Source organism: Rhinolophus sinicus, chromosome 18 (assembly GCF_057876585.1).
Source record: "Rhinolophus sinicus isolate RSI-liver-muscle chromosome 18, RSI-T2T, whole genome shotgun sequence".
NCBI lineage: Eukaryota > Metazoa > Chordata > Mammalia > Chiroptera > Rhinolophidae > Rhinolophus > Rhinolophus sinicus.
The window spans coordinates 38,522,144-38,540,302 of record NC_142518.1 but is presented as its reverse complement, the minus strand read 5'-3'; the positions used below and the strand labels follow the sequence as shown (position 1 = coordinate 38,540,302).

The 18,159-nt window shown below is 41.6% G+C and overlaps 1 protein-coding gene across 1 annotated transcript; it reads right to left on the bottom strand.

Moving 5' to 3' along the window:
- Positions 1-8,060: 8,060 nt before the first annotated feature.
- On the bottom strand, positions 8,061-17,480 carry LOC109439836 (A-kinase anchor protein 4). Its single transcript, XM_074323599.2, has 6 exons — positions 17,463-17,480; positions 15,632-15,727; positions 14,528-14,578; positions 13,883-13,984; positions 9,307-11,430; positions 8,061-8,216 (listed from the first exon to the last, which is right to left on the bottom strand). The coding sequence occupies exons 2-6, from the start codon at positions 15,725-15,727 to the stop codon at positions 8,061-8,063; spliced, it is 2,529 nt and encodes an 842-aa protein (XP_074179700.2). The 5' UTR covers positions 17,463-17,480.
- Between the last annotated feature and the right edge of the window lie 679 nt (positions 17,481-18,159).

The window sequence follows — 18,159 nt, the reverse complement described above, 5'->3', positions numbered from 1 at the left end:
ACTGTGGGGACAGAGTCCCAGAGAGCAGTTTCCAGGCTCTCAGCCTCACGTGGAAAGTTGGTGGCTCGGGTAGTAGATGGCTGTCAGCTGTGGATAGTTGGCCGTCAGCTGTAACTATTGAGCCATTGGCCACTAATATAACTGCCGTGGCCACACTGGGGAGGGGAGTCGAGGAGAGTCGTCGGCCGGTTGGGAGAAAAGCAGACAGCAGGTCGCACGTCGTGTGAATCCAGCCTCCAATGAGACCATAGTGGTATGACTCCCCTACCTATGGCTCCAAGGATGTTCCTTTTTGGCCTCACCATGTCCTGCGTTCTTATGTGGGGAGCGGGACCAGAGACCCTGCATGTGACCCCGCACGACAATCACATATATCTAAGGCAAAAGAAGTGAATGGGTCCCATTTCAAGGATCAGTAATACAGTGCTGGACTTGTGTCCAGATGTTTCTAACACTGGGTTATTTTCTGACAGCCCAAGACACAGGGATATAACTCATGTGTGTGTCTCTAAGTAATTTTGTTTGTCCAAATAATTTGAGTTCACAATCTATTTAGAGTTTTGCCATCTGTGGACTCCTTGTGTCTACTGGAATTGCACACATAAGTTTCTCATCCTCCTTCTAATCCCAAGGATTCAGCTTTCTTGGTCTCTGTTCAGAGTTTGCAGATGGGCTAGCTTACACAAAAACAAACTGATGTGAGTATATTACCGATGGATATTGCAACGCCCCCACCAACCTTGCCCCACACACATCCTCACTGTTCACTGCACATGGCTATTAGTATTTACTCTTTAGCATGGCTATTTAGTATTTACCATGCAGAACTACAATAGGATCTGATCCCCCCATACACATGTGACTACAGCTTCCTTATAAGATAATTCCTTCAGTTGATGAGATTTCCTTGACTTCCATAGGTCTGAGAGAAAATTTTCCGAGTAGGACGCTACAGAATGGTAAATTCCTCATAGCCAATCTGTGTGAATCCCAATGTTTCCTTAGCGACTAGCAGAAAGTTTCTACATTTGCTGCATGCTTCTCAGAAGTCAATCACAATGCTAGAATTCATTGCAGATCAGATCAAGACCGTGGTTTCAACTCTCAAAGCCTATTCTGACACAGGTGCAAGTGCTCCTGATACATTCTCAAACTGAAAGCAAGATTCTCTGAGAATGCAACCCAGAGAGGCACTTTTGGGAGGGGTTAAAGGCATGGAGGCAAACGCTGCCTGCTTCCTCACCATGCCTAGACCAGTGAGAGGAAAGGCAGAACTTTAAAACTCCCCAGAGCGGATGAAAACTAATCAAACCTTTTCCAGTCACACCCCCCAAAGCTTTGGAGTTGAGCAACCACAGATCTTTGTCTTTGACCTTGAAGAAAATCTTTAGTAAACAAACCTCAGGACCAGCGCTGCATTACTGATGACGCAATACTCCCTGAGCACAGCTGGGACCCAGACTAGTTTACTTTCTTGATTAACTTGGCTCTTGACTTGTTTCCTGGTTTTCATTGTGAGGGGGCCTTACGGATTCTTTAGACCATGGAAATAAGGCACAGAAAGTCATATGTGCTGTTAAATGAGGGGGTTGGGGCAAAATTGTCTCCGAGGACCCTCCAATTGTGACATTTGAGGATTCTGAGTTCTGTTCCATAATTTATTAGGGAAACCTACGTGGATGGATGAGGTAAGATCAGGGTGGGAAACTTGATTTTTGCCAGAGCCAACTGACAGATTCCAGCAGAGAAAGAAATGCTTTGGGCCAGAAAGATCTGGAGCAGCTCAATGGTCCTTGGGGTTTATCCCTGGAGGGGGAGACCTGGACTTTCACCTCTCTAAATGGAGATGTATTCCCAGGCATCCTATTAGCAATGTGCCCTTGCTCAATGCCAACAGTTGGAAAGGGACAAAGACTTCTGCTGAGCCGAGACCCCCACGTGTCATAGGAAAGGGACGACCGGAGCAGGAGGAGGAGGAAATCATGATTATCTATCTCCTGTTTCTCTGAACATCAGGCGTTCATTTCAAAAGAAAGTTGAGAGGAGAACTCTATCTGGGAGGTTACTGTAGAGCCAAGACTAGGCTGAGGTGAGGTGAGAGAGGCACTTGCCTCAGGGACAAAAATCTCACGGGGCACCAAAATCTCAGTAATATAAATAAGGTAAGTAATATTTTCATGTGTTATTTTAAAAAATCATTAATAAATAATGCAAAAACATCCGTGATGAACAAAACATCAAAAATTGTAATACAGAGAATCAGTAACAGTGCCCCGCCAAACCATAATGGAATTTGAGACAAAAGGAATAATTGGCAAGACTGATTTTATGGCAGTAACACTTTGTGGGCGATTGCCAAGGCAGTATTTAGAGAATGTATTGTCCTGCAAGCCTGTACAGTGAATTAAGTCCCTGCCTAAAGAACTTAAGAAGGGAACAAATGAAACAAGTTTAGGAAAGCGGAAATAAAATTTGGAGCAAGGAATAAAACAAAAACAAAACAAACAAACAAAAAAAAAACACAAAAAAAACGGAGCAAAGTTTCACTTAAACCTAATAAAAAATCAGGGGTAAAGAAAGGGGTATTGCAGTGTTTTCTCTCTTGCCTAACATAATAATACCTCCTTCCAAACAAAAGCTCCTATTAGATTAATTCTGGTTACAACAGGAACCACACAAATTTGCCCCTGTTAAAATTCTACTTGAAAATGGTTCTAATAATTAAAGAAGAAAAATAAGTAAAAGGTAGAAATAAAAATGCCACTTGGGCAAATGATACATTTGAACATTTATGAAAATCAAATCCCCAAATACCAGAGATTGTAAATGAAGTCTGCAAAGGTATAGGATAGAAGACACTAGAGAGCTGTGAGAACTTGCCATCAGCTGAAATAATCCCAGCTGCTTCCTCCCCAGCTACGCAGAAACATGTAAAAAGTTCAGAAGTAAATAATAATAAAAGGGATACATCTCTGGCTGCCTTTAGGATTCTCTCTTTGTATTTAACTTTTGGCATTTTAATTATGATGTGTCTTGGTGTTGGCCTCTGGGTTTATTTTGTTTGGGACTCTCTGTGCTTCCTGGGCTTGTATGTCCATTTCCTTCACCAGGTTAGGGAAGTTTTCTGGCAGGAAATATTCCAAGTGATGAAAACCAACGACATACAACCAAGATTACTCAACCCAGCAAGGCTGTTATCTAGAATTGAAGGACAGATAAGGAGATTCCCAGACAAGAAAAAGATGAAGGAGTTCATCACCAGCACATCAGTATTACAAGGAAGCTTAGAGGGACTTCTTTAGGATGGGAGAGGGGAAGGGATTGGTTGTTACACGGTAGTCATGGGAATGTAGGGTACGGCATAAGGAACATAGTTAATAATGTTGTAATAACCAGGTATGGTGCCAGATAGGTACTAGATCTATCAGGGTGATAGATGGGAATGGGGTTAGGGGCAGGGTGCAAAAGGTGAAGGCATTAAGAAATACAAATTGGTAGTTAATGCAGAATGGGGAATATAATCAACAATGTTGTAAAGATCATGTAAGGTACCCGATGGGCACTGGACTTATCAGGGGGATCACGTCCTAGTCTGTGTAGAGGCCTGACCACTGTGCTATACACCTGAAGCTGAAGTAGAATAATATTGAATGTCAACTATAACTAACTATATAGGTCTATATAGTCACGGGATGTGGAGCACAACATAGGGAAGATACTAGATGGTATTGTAACAGCCATATGAGATGTCAGAGGGGTAGTAGCTTGGGGGGTGTGTTATCACTTTATGAGGAGTTTAGATGTCTATTATTATACATTGCTTTGTACACCTGAAACTAATAAAAATATATATTTTTTAAAAAGGATATATCGATTGGCATGATGAAAGTAAAACAGGGTGATGTAATGAAGAGTAACTGTGGGAGATCGGATGGCGAAGGCAGGCTTTCCTGAGGAGGAGACTTTCATGACAAGGAGGAGTTGAGCTAGAAACATCGTCACCTTGGATATGTAGCTGGAATGTGGGAGGGAAGATTTCCTAAAGAGGAGCTTCCAAGGTCCTGCTCTGGGCCACCACAGACAAGCGGAAGGAGTCGGAAGAAGGGCTACAGGTTAAGGGTGGCTCAGGGCCCAAAGTCAGAAAGACTTGCTAAATTACAGAGAGACTTTCTAGAGAGGTAGAAGAGCAAAGAAACTTGTGAAGGGTGGAAGGGAAATTTGTTGTTTCCTACAGGTATTTATTAAGTTTAACTATGTTTTAAAACAAATTTTATTGACATATAATTTAGATAGAATAACATTCACTAATTTTAAGTGTACAGTTTGATGAGTCTTGAGAAATGTATACATATACCTGTACTAGACACCTCCTCTATCGAGGTAAACAGTTGACATTTCTGTAACCCTGAAACGTTCCCTTGTGACTCTTTGCAGTCAATTCGGGCCAGGTATTTTGTAGAATGTCCCTCAATTTGAGTTTATCTGACGGGTTCTCATGATTGCACTGGAGTTAAGACGTTTTTGCAAGAATACTATAGAGGTGACATGTCCTTCTCTTGACATCATGTCGGGAGATACATGATATCAATGTCTATTGGTGATGTTAAACTTGATCACCTAATTAAGATGTGACTGGTGGGCTTGTCCATTGTAGAGTCACAATGTTTCCCTTTGCAGTTTATAAATATCTTGGGGGAAAAGAAGTATCCCATAAAAATTTAAATTGGCATTGTATGAAACCTACATGTTGAATAAGAGACTCTTGTTTTATTTAGTTATACTGGTCAGGATCATGGTCTATTTTTAAATGCATCTATTTTTGTTTATTGTTCTCATTCATGTTTTATGGTTTTGTTTTTCAATAAACAAGGATTCTGCCTTAATAGGAGGATAGTATGCTAGAATGGAAAGAAACATAGTATTTTACATGAGGCAAACCTGGGTTTGAATCCCAACTCTCCCACTTACTGGTCAAATGACCGTGAAAAAGGCCTTTAAACCTGAGCCCCTAATTTCTCATCTGTAAAACTAGCTAACAAGAAGCCATATCCCATATCATGAGGTTTTTGAAAGAATTAAAGCCCTTACTAGTGTCTGGCACTTGTAAGGGCTCTGTAACTGTCCTTTCTTGCCTTCGTTTATACCCAAGTGTTTAATATTATTGTCACTATGGCAAGTAGACTAACCTCTTTCTGGCTGGGGGCTCTTGGATATAGAAATGCAATAGATTTTCAGATGTTTTCCATGTTCTGACGTCAAAGAGACTTTAGTGTAGTAGTACTGCTGAACTTTTTACATGTCTCTGCGTAGCTGGGGAGGAAGCAGCTGGGATTATTTCAGCTGATGGCAAGTTCTCACAGCTCTCTAGTGTCTTCTATCCTATACCTTTGCAGACTTCATTTACAATCTCTGGTATTTGGGGATTTGATTTTCATAAATGTTCAAATGTATCATTTGCCCAAGTGGCATTTTTATTTCTACCTTTTACTTATTTTTCTTCTTTAATTATTAGAACCATTTTCAAGTAGAATTTTAACAGGGGCAAATTTGTGTGGTTCCTGTTGTAACCAGAATTAATCTAATAGGAGCTTTTGTTTGGAAGGAGGTATTATTATGTTAGGCAAGAGAGAAAACACTGCAATACCCCTTTCTTTACCCCTGATTTTTTATTAGGTTTAAGTGAAACTTTGCTCCGTTTTTTTTGTGTGTTTTTTTTGTTTGTTTGTTTTGTTTTTGTTTTATTCCTTGCTCCAAATTTTATTTCCTCTTTCCTAAACTTGTTTCATTTGTTCCCTTCTTAAGTTCTTTAGGCAGGGACTTAATTCACTGTACAGGCTTGCAGGACAATACATTCTCTAAATACTGCCTTGGCAATCGCCCACAAAGTGTTACTGCCATAAAATCAGTCTTGCCAATTATTCCTTTTGTCTCAAATTCCATTATGGTTTGGCGGGGCACTGTTACTGATTCTCTGTATTACAATTTTTGATGTTTTGTTCATCATGGATGTTTTTGCATTATTTATTAATGATTTTTTAAAATAACACATGAAAATATTACTTACCTTATTTATATTACTGAGATTTTGGTGCCCCGTGAGATTTTTGTCCCTGAGGCAAGTGCCTCTCTCACCTCACCTCAGCCTAGTCTTGGCTCTACAGTAACCTCCCAGATAGAGTTCTCCTCTCAACTTTCTTTTGAAATGAACGCCTGATGTTCAGAGAAACAGGAGATAGATAATCATGATTTCCTCCTCCTCCTGCTCCGGTCGTCCCTTTCCTATGACACGTGGGGTCTCGGCTCAGCAGAAGTCTTTGTCCCTTTCCAACTGTTGGCATTGAGCAAGGGCACATTGCTAATAGGATGCCTGGGAATACATCTCCATTTAGAGAGGTGAAAGTCCAGGTCTCCCCCTCCAGGGATAAACCCCAAGGACCATTGAGCTGCTCCAGATCTTTCTGGCCCAAAGCATTTCTTTCTCTGCTGGAATCTGTCAGTTGGCTCTGGCAAAAATCAAGTTTCCCACCCTGATCTTACCTCATCCATCCACGTAGGTTTCCCTAATAAATTATGGAACAGAACTCAGAATCCTCAAATGTCACAATTGGAGGGTCCTCGGAGACAATTTTGCCCCAACCCCCTCATTTAACAGCACATATGACTTTCTGTGCCTTATTTCCATGGTCTAAAGAATCCGTAAGGCCCCCTCACAATGAAAACCAGGAAACAAGTCAAGAGCCAAGTTAATCAAGAAAGTAAACTAGTCTGGGTCCCAGCTGTGCTCAGGGAGTATTGCGTCATCAGTAATGCAGCGCTGGTCCTGAGGTTTGTTTACTAAAGATTTTCTTCAAGGTCAAAGACAAAGATCTGTGGTTGCTCAACTCCAAAGCTTTGGGGGGTGTGACTGGAAAAGGTTTGATTAGTTTTCATCCGCTCTGGGGAGTTTTAAAGTTCTGCCTTTCCTCTCACTGGTCTAGGCATGGTGAGGAAGCAGGCAGCGTTTGCCTCCATGCCTTTAACCCCTCCCAAAAGTGCCTCTCTGGGTTGCATTCTCAGAGAATCTTGCTTTCAGTTTGAGAATGTATCAGGAGCACTTGCACCTGTGTCAGAATAGGCTTTGAGAGTTGAAACCATGGTCTTGATCTGATCTGCAATGAATTCTAGCATTGTGATTGACTTCTGAGAAGCATGCAGCAAATGTAGAAACTTTCTGCTAGTCGCTAAGGAAACATTGGGATTCACACAGATTGGCTATGAGGAATTTACCATTCTGTAGCGTCCTTCTCGGAAAATTTTCTCTCAGACCTATGGAAGTCAAGGAAATCTCATCAACTGAAGGAATTATCTTATAAGGAAGCTGTAGTCACATGTGTATGGGGGGATCAGATCCTATTGTAGTTCTGCATGGTAAATACTAAATAGCCATGCTAAAGAGTAAATACTAATAGCCATGTGCAGTGAACAGTGAGGATGTGTGTGGGGCAAGGTTGGTGGGGGCGTTGCAATATCCATCGGTAATATACTCACATCAGTTTGTTTTTGTGTAAGCTAGCCCATCTGCAAACTCTGAACAGAGACCAAGAAAGCTGAATCCTTGGGATTAGGAGGAGGATGAGAAACTTATGTGTGCAATTCCAGTAGACACAAGGAGTCCACAAATGGCAAAACTCTAAATAGATTGTGAACTCAAATTATTTGGACAAACAAAATTACTTAGAGACACATACGTGGGTTACATTCCTGTGTCTTGGGAGCTCAGAAAATAACCCAGTGTTGGAAACATCCGAACACAAGTCCAACACTGTATCACCGGTCCTGGAAATGGGACCCATTCCCTTCTTTTGCCTTAGATATACGTGATCAAGAAAACAATGACGATGTTTTATGTTGCTGCCCAGCTTATGGACACCATGTATTTGCGGAGTCCAACTGTTAAGGTGTATTGGGAAATACAGCCATTTAGCATGTTGTTCAACGGCCTAATGGAGGGGGTGCCCAGCTGGGATGGAATGCTACTAGGGGTGAGGGAGTAACTGGAGAGGTGTTAAGGTGTTGTTAGGTCACAGGTTAGCGAGCAGCCAGTCTAGCAGTTGTTTTTTAGCCACGTCGCCCACAGCTTCATCCAGTTGTCGTTCCTTAGCAAACTTAATGACCTCTTGAAGGAGGTCTCCTACACTGTACCCCTTCTCTGCTGCCTTAGCTGAAACTTCAGGAAGCTGTGGAGAGAGCAGAAAGAGTTTGAGTCATGTGATGCTTTTGGAGAAGAGCTCCAGATGGCTAAAGTAAACTACCCACCAACACACCTTTCCATGCATGGCTCTAGGGTTAGAGTAAAACCTGCCACAAATCCAGGACTGACTTTTGTTTTTCCTTGACTCTCCTCTAATGACATTGATAAAAATGACAAAGGTACTTTCTTTTGAGCTTCAAAAAACAAACTCTGGAATCAATTGTGTTCACTTAATACTTTCACCAGGTGCTGGGTCCTTCAATTAGTCTGTGCTGATTGCTAGGTCAAGGTTATGGGTCGCCATTCCCCAACCTTCCTAAAAATAGTATGAGATTGGAAGTAGGGAAGATCAGCTGGGCTCAGGTACTGGACTGAAAATAATTTGGTTCAGTATTTTATTTCTCTGGAACCCATCAAATGTAGGAATGAAGCTGTGTGTGTCTGAGAGAGAGAGAGAGAGAAAGAGAGAGAGAGAGAGAGAGAGACAGAGAGACACACAGAGAGAGAGAGAGAGAGGCAGAGAGAGAGGCTGAGAGAGACAGAGACAGACATAGAGAAGTCACATCTCTATGAATATCACTCTTCAAGGGCGGAGGAGCAGGGCCAGGACTAGGGTGTGGCAAGATAGGTGCCTAGGGCAAAAAAATGAAACAAACAAACAAACAAAAAACCTCGGGGCACTTGTAGAACCTGTGAGTTTGGGAAGGAACTCGCTTTTTCTTTTATTCTCTCTCCAGTCCTTGGAGGGTCCTTCAAGCTCAAAATATAAGACTTAAAAATTGCTCTCCAATGTTTACCAAACAGTTTCACCAAAGGATCATGATAAAGCAGAGCTAATTTTACTCTCCTTCTCTTGGCTGAAATGTGCAGGCCTTAAAGTGTCCAGAGCACGACTTAATTAATGGTTTGCCACTTTAGTGTCTTTTTATGAATTGAAAGTAATTCATAAGGCACATGGTGAAGAGCAAACTTGAAAAACAATTGGACCACGCTTCCGCTTTAAGTACAATGCTGCCTCCCTGCCCCTCCCCCTGCCCATTCCAACCCTCTTTCTTCTTGTGCCTGTCATTACTTACCTTCTCCAGTTGTCCATCATCATCTCCCATGAAATAGAGCATAGGCACGTTAAATTGGGAGGCTGCAATCCACTGTAGGACAGCTTGGAGCTGCTTCTGCAACTTACTTGTTGAGCATTGATTACTGACAATGACTTCCAGCCCAGGAGGGTACTGACAGTTCTGTGACATTGCACCATCATGACTGCGTCTGGGGCCAGCAGCCTGGTAATTGGGGTTGTTTGCCAACTCTGCTTCTTCTTCCAAGTCGGGAAGGGCTTCCCCATTGTTGTTATACTCGGCCATGATAAGGCAGAGCTTCATCACAGATTCTACCAGCAGATCGATGAATTGTCGGCTCATTTGCTTCAGCCCACTGCTAAAGTCAACTTCTTGATTCTCATGGCATTGTTCTTCCCCTCTCTTGGACATGGAAGTTGCTTTTTTTGACCTGGGCTCAGAATGTTTGTTCTCACCGTCAGATAGCTCATCACAGTTGAAGGAGTCCCCATTAAGCAGTTTCTGAATCAGTGATAGAACGATGTTTGACATATCTAACTTCTGAGAATCTGCCTGTTGAGTCTCCCTTAGCGAGGTAGATGGCCCAGGAGCTCCATGAGATTCTAGGTGTTTCATTGAAAGTGCCTTGGCACTTTGGCCACACCCACTCTTTTCATATTGGGCACTCTGAGTCATGAAGTTCATGGTAGAAGCGGGATGGTTTTCTTCAAATGCTTCTTTGTCCTTGGTCTGCTGGGTCAGGTGATACTGGATCAACATAAGGGCAGAAGCAATCAAGTCCTTTGCCAATGAGTCTGTGGAAGGGCTGATCTTTTCTCTCTTCTCTTCCTTACTGGTGCATGCTTTGCCAGCGATCTTGCCTTGGTCTCTCTGTGTTTGGTTCCATGTGGTCAGGCTCTCCTTGAGGATGTGTTCACCAACTTTTTCAGCATTACTCAATGACTTGCATTTACCAGGTTTCATTTTGTTTTTGTCCTCTTCTTTCATCTCAGCTTTCACGTTGGAGAATTCGAGACTTTGGTTCTTGCACTTGGGATCACGGGACCCCGCTTTCAAAGATGCATATGACAGACTCTGTGATTTACTCTCCCTCTTCTCACCAAGTAGAGCAGTGACCAAGCGCTTCAGCATGGCCTCTATGATATCTGCAGCATTTTGTTTTCCATGGTTGAACAAATTCCTCTTGACAGCTGAGACAAAGTTAGGGTCACTCAGCAGGTCCCCGGTGATATTGTGCAGGTTCCTCAGGCAGGAGTCAGTCAAATCGGACACAATTTCCTTGGTGTGTTTTAACAGCACCTTCTTCAGGACGACACAGGCAGGCATTGGTTTTCCAGAGGTGTGCACTTTCAAAGTCCTCATAACAGAAAGCATCATGTCAGATGCTACCTGATTTGCATAAACCATGAGTCCTTTGCTGATAGAATCCGGCAATTCTTTGTTACCTCTTTGGCACATCTGTCTGTCTGCCCTCTTATTCTTGTGGATTAATTCACTATGCAGAAACGTTTTCCGGCCACCTTCCTGGCACTCCTCTTCAGTGCCCTGCATTTCTGCAGAGGTCATTTCCACAGCATCATGGGCCATTTCAGAAGCAATCTTGCTTACAGCATTTCGGGGGCTGTTTTTCCCTTTGTCCGCAGAGGGTGGATACTTTAAATGATGAAAGCATTTGCTTCCATCTTCTAATTTCTTGACTTCCTTATGGACCATCTGCATTACCAAAGAAGACAGTTGGTTGATAGAAGAGGAAAGGCCAGCTCTAAAACGTTCTTCCTCAGGGGAGGTTTCTGCCCTGTGAGTGTTAGGAGATTTTGCCAGAGAGGTGGAAGGACTCTGGTTATTGTTGTTGTTTTGTGGTGCTATCATTTCTAGACGTTGGCGTTGAGGTCCACTGGCCATGTAATCCATGTTCAGTTGATTGGCATAAACGCTGCCGCAGTTTCCAGAGGCTAATTTGTGATGTTTGCCCTCTGTTTCTCCTACTTTATATTTACAGGTAGAGGCTGTGGGACTCAGTACATGTTGGAAACCCAGGGCATACCTCTGGAGATCGAGAAGGCAATTGAGAGCACTTAGAGGATCAGAGGGAGTTTGTTTGAAAAGGCATACAGATCCCTCCATCTGAAAAAAGAAGAACAACTAAGAGTTCTTTTCCTTATTTTATTTAGAAGATATAGCTTTCTCAACTGCATAGATTAAGGGTTTGGCCTTTAGAATTTACATGGAAACGTAACACACAATTATATCCATTAATACACATTCAAGCACAAGTGGTAGCCACAAAAGCTCGGAGTATATCCAATTGTACACTTAACTACATGCAAGTGTTATCAATATTATTGTCAATTTCATTTACGTATGTGTGCTTATCTCCATATGTGTCCAAAGTATATGGATGTGTCTGTTATGTATGTGTGTGTATAATAGTATAACAATTCATGAGTGTGAACATCTCAGTAGATGTGAGAATGTCAGCCTGTATTGTTGGTGTGTGAAAATGTGCCACTGTGTGTCTGTGCGTATGTGTATGTCAGTGCACATATGTGACTAATTGTAAGCACGTGTAATGTGTTAACATGAATAATGATTGTATATGTCTAATGTATAGACCAACATGTCCTTGTTAGTTTGTATATTTTATACATGTGTGTGAATGTAAAAATGAGTGTGCATGTCAGTTTGTCTCTGAATGTGTAAATAAGGAAGTGTCAATTTGATTGATCTGCATATATGTTTGTGATATAAATCCAATGGCATGTATCATATAACTACAAATGCATTTATATATGGTAAAGCATTATTTCATGTATTAACATACCTACTCATTAATATATTAATGTATAATATATTAATAAATGTATGTTAAAATAGGAATATGTGTTAATAGATGATCGTATAATGACTGTGTATGTCAATAAACTGGGTATCAGTTTGTTATATTTATGTGCTATGTCAATGCTTGAGAATGTGTGTCAGTGTTGTACATATTCTGAGTATTTGTGTATGTGTGTGAATACACGAGTGGGGATGTCATTGTATCTGTGTCAATGTGTGTATCGATGCATACAAACGTGTGTTAGTGAATATGTATCACTTTGTTTAAGTTTGTATGTGTGTGCAGCAGACGAGGTAGATTTATAAGTGTGTACGTCTATACCCAAATCTCTACAGTCACTGTTTTATCAACGCTTGTGTGTGATAACATGTGTGCATGTTTATGCATGGTGTGCATGGATGTGTACATGGATGTTTACGTGTCACATGCAGGCATGTCAGTGCATCGGTTCTGTATACCTTTGTATATGTGTGCAAGTAGTTCTTTATGATTATATATATTTATATGTTTGTGTGTATTTGCCCGTATCACATGTAGCCAGGCATGTGTGTGTCATTGTATAAATCATTTTTTGTTACTGTATAGAAATGCACATATTGATGTGTGTGTTGTTTTGTGTAAATGTATGTGTAGATACTGTATATATGACCATGTCTGGGTATGTGTATATGTATTGTACAAATCTACTAAGTGCTAAGTACCATTGCCCTCTTTATCCTTTCCATTGTTTCATCTCCTGTCTTTCCAGTGAACTCCTGGAAATGTGGGGTCTTATAAAGTCAACTTTGTGCAAATGGCCTTGGGTTACAATCAAGGAGAGCTGCCTTGTGTACAGTATATATGGCCTACTCTTTTAAAAATAAACATCAGGTGTAATTTATCCCTTTCTTAAGACTCCAAAATGGAGTTAACCCCCGCCCCCCTACTCCCCCATATGAATCTAAAACCCTTTGAAGAATATTTCAGAATTGGTTTTCCTTCCTTTGGGGCCACTCTCATCACTCCAAAGGTGTCTGGGGCCACAAAGGTTGTTTCTGGTTATAGCATGAGCATAGGGACACAGAAAAAGAAATATTTGACTCCTTTGGGCTAAAGCCAAATATCCTGTTCCAACACAAGCCACTCCAGGCTTATCGGACGGTGAAAGTGACTTGTCATATGCTCTAATGCCCGCCCCAAATCAGGAGCTTAACAAACATAATTTAGAATATTTTCATAAAAACAACAGGATTCTGTATGTGACAGTGGTGTGCAAGTCTAATTGCTTGTAACTTTATGCTACAGAACAGCCTGGGTAATCTCTTAGACAACAGGGTGGGGACCGGGCAACTGCCGTTCTTGGTTATGGTGGATTCTCTCTGCTCCATATCCTTGTTCTTTCTTATTGGACGCTGGGCAATACGGAGCACACAAGTCCATTACAAGGCAACAAAAAACACCGCAAAGGGTCTTGCTTATAAGTCCATGTCTTTGTTAGGATAAAGATAGAAAGATACTCTTTGGAATACGTACCTGAAATCAGGAAAGGGCATTCTGAGCTCCTGTGATTAGTGTTAGGTACCTGGGTGTTGAGCTTACCTTGACTCTGAACTTCAGCCTGTGTTCTCTACAATGTCATACTATGCAAATTTATTGGCCTGTCTGACAATAGTACTCTTACTGTCTCTGAAACAGAGTCCTCAGAATCATCACAGGGCTCTGGGAATTAGAAAAGGCTGACTCAGAGGCTAAGCATACCTTAGAGCGGTCTTGCTTCTCGGTATCCTTGATCAAAATAATTTCTTTTTCTTTCAGCTTCTCCAGGATGACGTTACCTCCTGAACCAGAACCACCAGCATCCTATGGATTGAGAGATGAGAGGCTTATGAATAGTTGCTTTTTGAAACTTCACCAAGCTGGCCCCTCACCCTGCTACCGCTTCAAAGCATGAATGTCATGTCTCTTATTATCTCTTTTCCTTTTGGAGAAGTAGGCTTGTAATGCTAGCCAGTCTTTAAAGAACGAGATATTTTCCTCTGCACAAATTACTACATTCTTCCCTCCAGGAGGTAGTCACAAAGCCATCCGTTTAGGAATCATATTCCATTAGTCTTTGACCTTTTGGTCAGTTTTTTTCACTGTTCTGACAGGCTATCTTCCATGCTTTAATCCTTTCAGGCCTACCAGCAACTTAAGTGGCTTCTAAAATGAGATTTGGTCTCAAGAATGCCAGTAAATTCTCAACCAGGGATCCTGGCCTCACAAGAATAATAGCGATCCACCGGAGTCCCCTCCACCTTTCCCCCCTCTGCCACAGCCTTTCCCTTTCTTTATGCTGTCACTGATAACCCTCTCAGCAGTTTCCCACCCATTCCAACTCTGAGGGGAGCAGAAAATACATACCTCGGAATCTTTCCCTTCCACATTCAGGGTGGACACATCAATAAAACATATCTGCATCAAATTAGGAGGATAAAATTTAGAAAATTCTAGAGAAAAGACTGTAGGGAGATGAGATCTTTCTGGGAGATGAGAATAGCACCTACCGTATAGGGTTCTTGTGAGGATTCATTGAGATAGTGCGTATAAAGCTTTTAGTATATTACCTGTACACAGTGAGTACGCAATAAGTCTTATTATGCAGACAGAATCTTAGCATTACTGTGTTTCCTGGATGACAATACCTACCTGTCAGAGAGACCCAGAATACAATATCCGCATTTATTGAGAAAACTGAGAAGAGAGGTGACTTGCCCAACTGACACAAACTCAAAGGTGGAGCTGTATTAGAACTCGATTCCCCTGGCTCCCAGTTTAGAGTACTTTCTGCTACACTAGTGTGCCCCAAATGTGGTATATTTTCTATTGATGATGCTATAGAAACTTTAACTGGTAGCTGGAAAACCATTACTGTGTTTAATAGGTGCATTTTTAAATTGCTTTCTGCGAAAAATTCATACTAGAACATCAAACCTGTGATATTATGAGTAATGTTGTTTAAGGTGATGGTAATTTTTAAATGTAAGACAATTTGAAAATCACTGCTGAAACACAAATTAAATAAATAACAATATGAGTGGTACTTGAACGTGATTTAAAACATATGAATTGTATGCAAATCTCTGGAAATTTGGGAAACAGGAAGTATTTTGCCCTCCTGGGGGAGTCCCACTTCAGCGCAACTAACCGATAGTAGGTGATGTCATTACGACGTCCGAGGTTAGGTAATAGAAGCTGGTAACTAGGCAACCACCACTCCTCCCTCCCCTGAGGCTCCGCCCACCTTGTCCCCCTCCCCAGCTACTTGACATCACTCCTCCTCCTGCCCCTCTCTTGATTTGTCCCTGAGTGACACATCAACATGCTGGTCCCTCACAGAGTGTATTGATCTTTGTTGCTTGGAGAAATGACACTATCACCCTCCATTAGTCTATCCCGGGTTCCAGGATATCTGTATTCATACGCCAATCCTTTCTACCCCGTAGTAGGAGTCATTTTGCATCTTACCACTTTACGGTCCTGTTCTTTCTGTTCTTTCGGGCTATAGAGATCCACCTTGCACACGTCTGTGTGGCTGTGTAACCAGTCAATATTTTCAGACATCTGGAAAGAGAAAGTAATCTGAATAGCTGGTTTCTATGGTTTTTAGAAACTGGCTCTGTTGGGGTAAGAGTCTCTGGAGGGCTTCCTGAAAGCCATCTGTGTGTTTCACACAGGTGTAGACTAGGTGGGGTGAGCAATGAGGAAAGGACGCTCTGAAAAGCTCGAACTTGATGATCAGGATCATTATCTTTTAGCATCGTCTGTAGTTTCCTTTAATTTAGACTCCCCACACCAAGTGTGGGACCATGGGACTATCGTATTGACTTGGGAGAATACCAATCAGGAAAAATGGCATGCTGAGAAGCAAATTTAAAAGGAGGTCTAGAGACTGTCGAAATGAAATGCAGTGATTTACTTCCACCCAACCCCATTAACTAAATCTTACCTAGCTCCACTTTCTTTACCCGCTCTCGGGTACCTTCAAAGAATCGAGCTCACCTCACCCCCTTTTGCTGAATTTTGGCTAACCCCAGTTCAACCAGTCTTTCTCGTTATATTAAACGAAGTGAAATTAAGCAAATAGCTGTAACCGTTATCACATAGGACCACTGGAAAAACACTAAAGTCAATACCAGTAGAGTGAATAAATAGCCCTCAAAGAACAGTAAAAAAAGGAAAGAAATTGATAAAATCATTACCTTAATCACGAAGTTAGAGTTGACTTTTGGCTGAAAATGTGCCACCAAGAAGGGAGATGTGCCCCTTTAGATGGATTTGGGCAGTGCCAAGTTCTTGGGCACCCGCAGCTGGCTTCCACCCCCGTCAGCAGCTGGGCAGAGACTGAGGGGCCAAGGCTTTTCCCTGCTGCTTATGACCCTGGGGTATGACATCAGAGTTAGTTGGGTCACAATCCCCGAAACTATAGCAACCGCAGCAAAGGTGTGGCAGGCTGGCAAACTCAGTAACCCCTCACATCAAAAGCACATCAGGCTGTCTGCTGTGTAACAACCTTTTTTCTATTCTTTTTAGTAGGGTACACATATTTCTTTCACATTTTGTCCAGCTAACAACCCCTTGAAACTTCCAAAACTATCTAATCATATTAGTTACCAGTCTGGTAGAGGTCTGTATTTTTCACATACGGAATTACCACCAGCCTGTGCGAACACAACAGTATTAATTTATTGTTCAGCTTCAGGTGTACAGTGCCATGATCAGGCATCTACATCTTCCCTGAAGTGCTCTCCCTAATGAGACTAGTGTCCATCGTATACCCTACCAAATCTTTACAACGTTATTGATTATATTCCCAAAATTAACAATAATGAATGTCAAATATATATATATACACACACACACACACATATGTATATACTTACAAGAAGCGGAGTGCAGCATTAGGAATAGAGACACTGGAAATATATTGGCTGTTTGCGATGTCAGAGGGTTAGTGGATGGGGGGAGGAGGGTTGACACAGTGTGAGGGATATAAATGATAAACGTCTAAGTATTAATTTGTTTTGTGCACCTAAACCTTAAAAAAAACCCACAGCATTAATTTTCACACCTTAGCTTATTTCTCTTTTGGTTTCCCACTAGAGATTCAGAGTTATGTTGCAAGACACCTTTGGATTTATGTGGAAACAAAGAAACGTTAATCAAAGTCCTTTCTGGATGTCCTGAATAAAACAAATTGAATAGAAAGTTAGAGGCTGTCTTACCAGCCTCTGTGAGTTTACCTCACTATCAAGGCACCCTCCTAGCTAGTTCAAAAGAAGTCAGAAGATGCCCCTACCTTTGTAGTATCAGAGTACGCTATTTCGTGGGACCTTGGAATGATTTTTTCTTGTGAGTTTGGATGCTGTGATGACCCTTCCAGTCTGACCGAAGATGTTGCTTCTTAACTCTCCATACTCTCCTAAAGCTTTGACCCCTAGCTGGTACCTGAACTTTTTTTTTTTTTAACTGGTTATAATTTTTGTTATAATCTTACAGTTGTTGGATAGGTTTAATATCAACATTTTTTTATTAGTTTCAGGTGCACAAGACAAAGTAATACTTACACGTTTGTCATTTATAGCCCTCACACTGTGTGAACCCCCTCCCCCATCCACTATCCCTCTGACATCGCACAGAGCCATTTCCACTGTCTCCCAAATGGGACACGTGTCCATCGGATACCCTACAAAATCTTTACAACATTATTGATTACATTCCCAAAATTAATTTTCAAAACCCCGTGGCCATCTTGTGGTTACCGACTGTTCTCTAATCCCCTCATCTTCCTCGTTATCCCCACCCCCCCCTCAAATCTAGCAACCCTCAGTTTTTCCTCTGTCTCCAAAACTGTTTCTGATTAGTTCATTCACTTATTATTTTCTTTAGATTGTGCATATAAGTGAGATCATATGGTATTTGTCTTTCTCTGTCTGACATTTCACTTAACATAATGTTCTCTAGGTCCATCCATGTTGTTGCAAATGGTAAGATTT

Bases quoted from the DNA above. Each gene is read 5' to 3' on its own strand.
- LOC109439836 (XM_074323599.2), bottom strand. From the start codon at position 15,727: ATGTCTGAAAATATTGACTGGTTACACAGCCACACAGACGTGTGCAAG. The intron at 13,985-14,527 runs GTATGTATTTTC...CTCAATCCATAG, and splicing joins TGGAAGGGAAAGATTCCGAG to GATGCTGGTGGTTCTGGTTC. The intron at 8,217-9,306 runs GTAAGTAATGAC...CTCTCTCCACAG, and splicing joins ATGATGGACAACTGGAGAAG to CTTCCTGAAGTTTCAGCTAA.